This window comes from Lupinus angustifolius, chromosome LG08, assembly GCF_001865875.1.
Source record: "Lupinus angustifolius cultivar Tanjil chromosome LG08, LupAngTanjil_v1.0, whole genome shotgun sequence".
NCBI classification, from domain to species: Eukaryota; Viridiplantae; Streptophyta; class Magnoliopsida; order Fabales; family Fabaceae; genus Lupinus; species Lupinus angustifolius.
The window spans coordinates 11808208-11818417 of record NC_032016.1 but is presented as its reverse complement, the minus strand read 5'-3'; the positions used below and the strand labels follow the sequence as shown (position 1 = coordinate 11818417).

General features: G+C 33.0%; 1 protein-coding gene across 1 annotated transcript; it reads left to right on the top strand.

Annotated features, from left to right (window-relative positions):
• On the top strand, window positions 8771-9807 carry LOC109354808 (nicotianamine synthase-like). Its single transcript, XM_019597553.1, has one exon. It carries the CDS (start codon window positions 8797-8799, stop codon window positions 9745-9747), a length of 951 nt encoding a protein of 316 aa, XP_019453098.1. The 5' UTR covers window positions 8771-8796; the 3' UTR covers window positions 9748-9807.

Sequence of the window (10210 nt, the reverse complement as noted above, 5' to 3'; positions counted from 1 at the left end):
GTAAAGTAGCTCAGTATAAGACTAGTTCCTTGTCGTGCTATCTTATCTTGTTAACTTTATAAAAATAAAAAACAAAAAATATATCAACTAATCAACCATTTTCTAGAAGAACTATGTAGTCTTGATTTCTCTATTGTACCTATAAATACGTAGGAGCAAACACTTCTTGTCACAAAAAAAAAAATCTATTTTTTGTCTTTCTTTTTATATAATAATGTGAGAGTAAAATTAATGTTTTGTTCTAGTATTCACATAATTGATCTAGGTACCAATTTTAGAACGGACTATATGGGATGCCTAACACTTTCCTTATCTATAACCGACTTCCGAACTTAATTTTTCTATGTGAGTAGACTAATCCTTGATCTTTAAGTTGGTTTTTCATGTTTCCCTCTAAAAAACATCGATGTCAACTTCAGTCCATTAATTTACATTTTTTCCGCCTGTCCATGAAATGGGGATAACAATAATATGGCGTATCCAAAGAGATAGCTGATAATCAGGCCTTTTATGATTAACTATTTGGATATTTAGTTTTATTATCTTAATTTTATCCTTTTTTTATTTTTTTTGTTTCTTGTTTTTTACCATGCCTATGTGTATATATTTAACTCTTATATGTAGAATCTGAATGTTTCTATCATGTGCAGGTTCTGGGTAAGTTTATTGAGTTTTATGCATTTTTGGCATTGAGGTTTGTACACTCCCACACACATTTCACATATCATGTATTATTCTTTCGACCATCTACCAAACCTATTTACCTATTGTCTTCTGGGTAACCTAGCTAAATTGTGATCACACCTTCCTTCAAACACTACCATTAAAGACTTTCCCGAAGGGGTGCTCAACGTTTGTGAGAGCCTCAATAACTTTGCTAGCCAAGTAGAAGGGCTTTTAGAGCTAGAATCCTCAACACTCATTAGCCTCAAACTCAAACCCTTGGATAATGTTACATAATATCCTTACTATGCAAACTATGTTAGAATAACATGCATGGAGAGCAAAATCTTCAAAGCAAATGGCATGGAAAAAATGTTGTTTTATGAGCTTAAAAACAATATTTTACAAAGAAAACCTAAACATGATTTAAGTTTTTGCACAATATAAATGTATTTTCCTTGAAAAAGAAGGCATGTCAAACATAAGTACTATATTGTATGAATAAGATTAATTTATTTCTTAATAAATATGTTTTAAATTTTAAGCAATAAAATTCAAAGAATAGGGTGATAGGCTAATGTTAACACAAATAAAATAGTGTGATAGAATAGCAATTATCAATTCTATACCAAGTTTGAGTTATTTATTTGAGTATTAATATAAAAAATTAAATAAAAAATATTAATCATTGTATTGTGTTATGAATAATGTTATGAATAGTTTTAATCATTGGGTTAGAGAACACAACATACGTCTTGTGAATGGAGAAAGCAAAAGGGTTGCATTTATTGTATTTTTTTTTCCAACTATTTGCAGCTTTACCTTTTGGATTGGAGAAAGTAGGTTTGTCTCCTCCATATGAGGCTCAAAATGTGATCTCCTCTGATGAGGAGGAAAGGCTGGGCTCTAGAGTTGAAGATTCCCTAGACAATGCCCATCTAGAGACAATGGAGGAAGTTGCCAACACAATTAATGGAAGGGAGGTCAACAACAATTTCATTATCCAAATAGATGCAGAATTGGTGAATCCAATAGCTGTTAGAGATATGAAAATTGTGGGAAGGTTATGAGCTGATGATGACACAATTGAGGAGGTGGAGGAAGAAGGAAGCTTTACTAGTATCCTTTCTAAATCTCAAAATAAAAGAATGAAAAAAAAAGGTAACTTAAAAAGGATTTACAACACCCAAAAAGGTAGCTATTTAAACTCTGCTCAATGAAAGTTATTTATTGGAATTGCACGAGTTTTGGTAACCTTAAAACAAGGTTAGTCTTAAAAATCTATGTTTATCAAATAAACCTGATTTTGTGTTTATCTTGGAGCCTATGATATCTCCTGAGGATGTGAATAACCTGTTTTGGGGTCTGAGCTAAGCTAAAATTCTATGGTAAATGATAGAAGTCCTATGATTGCAAACATATGGGGGTTGTGCAGAGTTGACCTTACCCCTAATGTTATTTCCAATACTAGCCACAAGTTTTCTATTTCCTTAACAATTGAGGGAAATTCTGTTAATCTTTGTGTTGTTTATGCTCACTCTAGTTACATTCAAAAGAGACATCTTTGGACTAACATTCAGTCCATAATGAGTTTGCATGATGGACCTTGGTGCTGTGTTGGGGACTTTAATATAGTCATTGGTGCCAATGAATGCATGGGCTCTAGACTCCCTAACAGAGGTCCCTCTAAGGAATTCAAATCTTTTTCAAACAATGCAAATCTCATTCATTTGGAAACTAGAGGAGCTGCCTTCACTTGGTCTAGCAAAAGAAGAGCCTTTGTCTAACTGAAAAGAGATTGGACAAAAGCCTTTGTAATGATGATTGGTTAAATACTTGGAATCATGTTTGATGTTCTACTCTGCCTAAAATATCTTCGGATCACCATCATATTTTTTTACATGCTTCTTAGTCAATTGTTGTTAGGAAAATTCCTTTCAGATTCCACAAAATGTTGTTGAATCATCAAGACTACAAAAGAGTTGTGGGTGAAGCTTGGAGGAAGGCTTTCTTTGGGTGTCCTATGTTCATTTTGTCTCAAAAGCTTAAGTGTCTAAAAAAAGAGCCGAGAGATTGGAACATCAATGTTTTTAGAAACATTCATCAAAAAGTGCAAGTTGCTTCAACTTCTCTGGACACAATTCAGAATACAATCTCTGTGTATGGTCCTGATCAAGGTCTTCTGGATCAGGAAGCAACTGCTCATAGTGACCTAATTCAGGCTCTGATTGTGGAGGAAGACTTCTAGAAAGAAAAATCAAGACTAAATTGCCAAATAAATGGGGATAGGAACACCTTTTTCTTCCATAAGACCACTAAAATTATGCAGGTTTACAAATCCATATCTTTGATAAAAGAGGGTGATAATATCTTGACCAGACAGGAGGACATTGCTAATCAATTGCAAAATCACTTCACTCAGTTGTGTGCCTCAAAAAATGACACCTCTACTAATGGTTTGATCCAATCTATCATCCTTAATATGGTCACTATGGATGAAAATAGCATGTTCACTTCAATTCCAACTCCAGAGGAAATAAAACTTGCAGTTGATGTACTGAATGGTGATGGAGCTCTAGGGCCAGATGGTTTTGGAAGATGCTTCTACCATGCTTTTTGGAACATTGTAGGACAAGATGTGTGCAATTATATGCAACAATTTTTTAGACAAGGGTGGATTCTGCCTAATTTGAATTCTAACGTGGTGGTCCTCATCCCAAAACATGCTGGAGCTATTACAATTGATGAGTTTAGGCCTATTGCTTTGGAAAACTTTCAATTTAAAATAATCACCAAAGTCCTGGCTGATAGATTGACTTTAATCGCTTCTAAAGTTATCTCATCTCAGCAAAGAGGTTTCATAAAGGACAGGAGCATTTTTACTGCATTTGTTTGGCATCTGAAGCTATAAATCTGTTAGATCACAAAGTTTTTGGGGGTAATTTGGCCATAAAACTGGAAATCAAGAAGGATTTTGATACTATGGATTAGAATTTCCTATTGGACACAAATAAAGCCTCTGGTTTCAATGACAAGTTTGTCAACTGGAGTAGAACAATTCTACATTCTGCAAAGCTATCCATCAATGTAAATGGTGAAAATGTGGGATTTTTCTCTTGTAAAAGGGGAGTCAGACAAGGTGATCCTCTATCACCTTTGATGTCTTGCATGGCTGAAGATGTTTTAAATAAGGGAATCTCCAAATTAGTCATTGATGGCAAACTCAGAACCATATATGGCCCAAACAGATTGCACACATCTAGCCATGTTCTTTATGCAGATGACATCTTAATCTTCTGCAATGATATAAAGAGGGAGCTTCTAGCTCTCAAACATCTCTTAATTGATTATGGTCTTGCTTCAGGTCAAGGCATAAATCCTTATAAATGTAAATTCTACTATGGGAAGGCTTCTGCTAGGAAAATTACAAATTTAACTACAATTCTTGGATTCTCAACAAGCTATCTCCCTTTCAACTACCTAGGTGTTCCTATCTTCAAAGGAAAACCTAGGAAAATTCATCTTTAACCCATTGTTGACAAGATAATAGCTGAGTTGGCAACTTGGCAAGGTTATTCTTTATCCATAATGGGCAGAGTGGAACTTGTTAGGTCTGTTATTCAAAGTATGTTAACCTACAATTTTCATATTTATGCTTGGCCTTCTCAACTGATTGAGTATGTGGACACTTGCACTAGGAATTTCGTTTGGTCTGGAGATACAAAAGTTAGGAAGTTGGTCACTGTGGCCTGGAAAAAGGTGTGTCAACCTTAAAAAGCTAGTGGGCTGGGAGTGAAATCCATCAAAAATATAAATCAGGCTGCTGTGTTGAAACTAGCCTGGGAGATGTCTTCTTCTACTCAGGAGTGCACAACCTTTTACAGACAAAGATTTGGGGTTTATAATAGATATACCAAATCTTCTATATGGCCTGGCATTAGAGGTAATTGGAAAACAGTAATGGACAATTCCCTTTGGCTAGTTGGCAATGGTCACAAGATTAATTTTTGGAGGGACAATTGGTTAGGAGATACACTGGTGGATTCTTTGCACATTCCTGAGTCAATCCACCCTTCTTTACAGGCTAGGGTGGCTAACTTATTCATGAATCTAAATGGATTATTCTAAGTACTTTGGCTGACAAGTATCCTGAAATCTCAAGGAAAATAACTCAGATCAATATCTCTACAATTTCAGATAAATTCATCTGGAAGGCCTCTGCAAATGGATTGCTCTCATTAAAGCATACTTTCTCTTGGCTAAATCTTGACCCTCCTCAAATTAATAGGTGCAAAACCATTTGGTCCTCAACAATTTCCCCATCCAAGTCTTTCACAACTTGGAGACTTCAAAACAAGAAACTTCCAACATATGAAAATCTTTAAAAGAGAGGCTCTTCTTTGGTTTCAATTTGCAATCTCTGCAGGTCTTCTAATGAACACTCAGATCATCTTTTCCTAACCTATCCTTTTTTGTGAACATTTGGAAATGGTTATGCACAATATTCTCAATACAGATCATCAACTCCTCAATTTCCAACATTCTATCTTCTTGTAATAGACAGTGGAGTCCTTAATTTCATCAGGTCCTTGCTGCTAGCATTGTTCACATCATTAACACAATTTGGTATTGTAGGAATCAAGCTCGATTTCAGGATAACAAAATCAGCCTTTCTAATGAAATCTCTAAAATTAAGATGGCTATAACTTTGTTAGGGAATATTTCATAACTCAATGCTAGTAACTCTATTCAAGACTTCCACATTCTAAGGTCTCTCAATATCTCTATAAATTACATCAAAGCACCTAGGATAGTGGAAGTTAATTGGAAGCCACCCTTTCATGGAAGAATTAAAATCAATATGGATGGAGCCGCTCATGGGAATCCTGGCAATTCTGCAGGGGGGGATTTTCAGAAATCACATAGGAAAATTCATGGGTGGTTTTGCAGACTTCTATGGAATTCATGATGCTCTTTTTTCTGAGCTCAATTCGGCTATTTTGGCTATTCAATTTGCGCATAATATGGGCTGGTTCATAGTATGGTTGGAATGCGACTCTACTTTAATGGTGGACATATTCAATGGCAAAGCAAATGCATGTCCCTTGGAAACTTCTCAACAAATGGAACCTTTGCACAACTTTTTTTTATCTTGTATGGAGTGTATTGTTACTCATATATATAGGGAAGGTAATAGTTGTGCTGATAAACTTGCTAATTATGGTCTTCAATCTAGGATCTTTAATTGGTGGAAGTTAGTTCCAAATTTCCTTATGGATGATTTCTCTAGGAATAGGATTGGTCTACCAAACTACAAGTTCACTTCCTTGTAATGTTCCTCCTTTCTTTTCTCCTTATTAATACTAGCATGGTGACAGGCACTTCGTGCCTGCCGATCATATTTTTACCTTTTTGTATCAAATATTTGTAATTTACAGTTGAATTTATTCGATTGGTATCAAATACTTTTTTGGTGTAATGTTCAATTTTTAAATACACTTTCAAAATAAGATAATGATGATGACAAAATAAGAAGATAATATTATCTGATTTTTTGGTAGAAATAAGAAGATAATGAGAGCAAAATAGGGAATCACAAATTACACCATGGTGTGATGGTTATTTTTTGTTTTCCCTTTATTTAGTAGCATAAATAAACATGAAATTAGAAGTTAAATGATAAAATATGGAAACATAAAATACTTCATGGATAGTTATTTTATGTTTATTAGTATTAGTATAGATTAGTGTAGATAAACATGAAATTAGAAAGTACAAAAGATAAAATAGGAAAACATAAAATATTTCATGGTAGTTATTTTATGTTTATTAATATTAGTATAGATAAATATTAAATTAGGAGTTATAAAAAAATTAAATAGAGAAACATAAAATACTTTATGGGTAGTTATTTTATGTTTTTCCTTTATAAGTAGTACTAGTGTGTACAAGCACTTCGTGTCTGCCAACGAATATTGTGTGATACTACATATTCAATTTTTATATATTTCATTTTTTTTGAATTAGAATGTATTTGTTGTGTTCGGTGTACTTTATATTATATTTTTTGTGTTTATGATAATGTTTAATTTAAAGTGAGATATGTAGTTAATTAATGTATTGATGGTGGTTGCTTATGATTATATAGTTTTTTTGTAAAAATTAAATAATGTGAAGGGCAAAATAGGAAATGAAAATTACACCATGAGGGAAGTTATTTCAAGTTTTGACTTTATATATAGTATAGATATTTAGGGTGTAGTTGCACCTTTTGCCAAAAAAAAAAGCTTTAGCTTTTGTTGAGTAATTAAATAATCCAACAACCAGGTTGTAACTACTTATCAAAGAAGCTCATGTTAACCAGATTGGAAATTTCTTCTAGCCACTCTCAAGGCTTTTGATTTTAACCAACAATTAACAACCTGAAATTGTAAATTTAAAGTTAGAAAACTAAAAATATTAGTTTTGTTTTATTTAATACACGATTTGACAATATTAACTTTGCATTTCTGGCTTACTGAGAAATTCTCCGGCACTTATATACAATTAAGGGTTTAGTATCCATCAACAATGCATCAATGATTACTTCACATGTCAATTAAAAATGTCATATGATTGATGAATGAGTTATTTTTCTTTATTGCACTTTAGTACCTATTATTTAACACACCATTCACTATAATATTTAGGTCTAATTTACAAAATACTCAACATAAACTAATTTCTCAACTAGTAAGGCATTAGTCTAATGGTTTAAAACCCATTTAGATTCTTAGTTAGGTCAAAAGGACAAATTTTCATTTCCTAAAAATGACACTTGTTGACAGAAGTAGACACACATCTCAAAAGTAATTAGTTTCTTACTCATAAGATAAAATAATATTATTAGTTATACAAAAAAAAGGAAAGAATAAAGACAAATAATGATATGGAGAGCACAAAGCACGCGCGTAGTAGATGGAGAATGCAAAAGGGTTGCAATGAGAACAAATTTTGTTGTATTATTCACACTAATGGCAACTTTAGCTTTTGTTGAGTAATTAAATAAGAGAACATTATTAACAATATGTTCGTCTAGTGGTATAACGTTTTTTTAGATCTTTATAAAAACCAAAAGATTAGTGATTTGATTCCTAGGAGCAATACTTGTTAGGAGGGACAACCACATACTCCAGAAGAGATTAATTCCTTACCCAAAAGATGAGGGGACACTATTGGTATTATAAAATACAAATAAGAGACCATTGACCAAATCCAACGGCCAGATTGCAAGTATTCATCAAGGAAGCTCAACTTAATTTTCAACCATTCTTCTTTATTCGGACAAAGGATGATGGTAATTAAAAATGAGCTTTGCTAACTATGAAATTGTAAGTTTATGGTTGGAAAACTAAAAATGTTAATTTATTTTTATTAAATACACAATTTCTCAATGTTAACTTTGGACTTTTGCCTTCCTTACAAAGAGAAATTATCTACCACTTTTATAAAATGAAGAGATTTGTTATACCTAACAAAAATGTACCAATGATTGCTTCACATGGTAATTAATTAAGGATATCATGTCATTGATGATTGGACTATTTTTAAGTATTGCACTTTAATCCCTATTGTTTAATACAATTACAAAAGAAGAAACCAACGTTCACAAAAATATTTAGGTCTAATTTTACAAGATAAACTAAGCTCATAACATATTCAAACTAGTAAGTCACACAAGTACAAGATAGCCAGATTGTCAACATCAAATCTTAACACATCACAAATAAAGCATAGAGACTAATCTGCCCATAGATTTTTAAATCCTTATAAATTAGTATCGAAGAATAATTTTGAGAATAAATATAGAGACCGAATTCCATTAATTGTAGAATCCCACATGGAGAAATCAACGTGAAAAAAGAAGACAACATTGGTGAACGAGTAAGTAAAACTAACCGAATTCATAAGCAATAATAGTGCAAATAAAAGACACAATTACCTAGAGGTAATAGTTAGGAAAACCCGTTTTAAAATGATCAATAACATTAATATATAAATATATATATATATATATATGATCATTTATCTCCCTCGAAATAGGTGAGTATTCATAACTGTACCCTATAAATAGGTGAGGGTTGTTATGCTTTCATGACCAGGCAAATACTAAAGCTTTTACTTCTGTGTTGTTTTGCTCTCAAACTTTTACCCAATTTCCTTAAATCAATGGAATCTTTCCAAAGCTTTTACTTTGACACCGAAATATCAGCAGAGATCTTCATTGACCAGATCATGAAACTTCATGCAAGCATTTCTAAGCTAGAATCTCTTAGGATTTCTGAGGAAGTTAAAAGCCTTTTAGGTAACCTAGCAAAACTGTGCACACTCCTCCCTTCAACCATTGACATTAAAGCCTTTCCCCAAGAAGTGCTCAGCATTCGTGAGAGCCTCAATAACTTTGTTAGCCAAGCTGAAGGACTTTTAGAGCTTGAATTCTCAACTCTCATTAGCCACAAACCCAACCCCTTGAAATATCTTACTGAATACTCTTACTATGCTCACTATGTTAGAATAACAAGCATAGAGAGCAAAATCCTCAAAGAAAATGGCATTGGAAATGCAAAGAAAGTAGCCTTTGTGGGGTCAGGTGCAATGCCACTCTCTTCTATTCTAATGGCTACAAATCACATGGAATCCACACACTTTGATAACTTTGATATTGATGAAAATGCAAATGAGGTGGCTCGCAGAATTGTTGCTTCAGATGCTGCACTTGAGAAACGGATGAAGTTTGAGACACAAGACATTATGGAAGTAAAAGAGAAGTTAGGGCAATATGATTGCATCATTTTGGCAGCACTTGTGGGTATGAACAGAGAAGATAAAGTGAAGATTTTGGGACATATAAGAATGTATATGAAGGAGGGAGGTATTTTGATTGTGAGAAGTGCCAAAGGAGCTAGAACTTTCATATACCCTTATGTTGAGGATCATGACTTTGTTAATTTTCAACTGCTTACAACCTTTCAACCCAGACATGCTTTGGTGCATTCAGTTCTTCGCAAGAAGCCTAAAGCACAGCATCAGAAATCACACATGTAGTTTCTATATCAATTATGTTTAATTCTAATTTCTTTGATTGAGCGTGGTTGTTACGTGGGTGCTATTGATGAATGAAGATTCTCTATCCTCATTGATATTCTTGATGGTATCACGAACCAATCAAAATGTATTATTTTGTTGAGAAAAAAAAATTTAAAATTATAAAGTAATATATTTATATTAGTTGGTGTGATTCTCTATACTCAGTATCCTATTAGATTCCTTTCTCCAATTCATTTGTCCTTGGTTGTATTTGACCTAGAGATTAATGGTTTAATCTTTGTATTCTCCAACTAACTTTAGGCATTTACCATCACAATCATTGAACTTTAGGTATTTTATTTGAGTCACATGTCTTGCTAATTAGTGTTCTAAACTTCTAATGTTAACAAATAAAAAATATAGTGAGATAAGTTAAAAAATCCAGTGCAGCATGTTTTGGGTTTTTTTTTTTAAACAAAGG

Bases quoted from the DNA above. Each gene is read 5' to 3' on its own strand.
- LOC109354808 (XM_019597553.1), top strand. From the start codon at position 8,797: ATGACCAGGCAAATACTAAAGCTTTTACTTCTGTGTTGTTTTGCTCTC.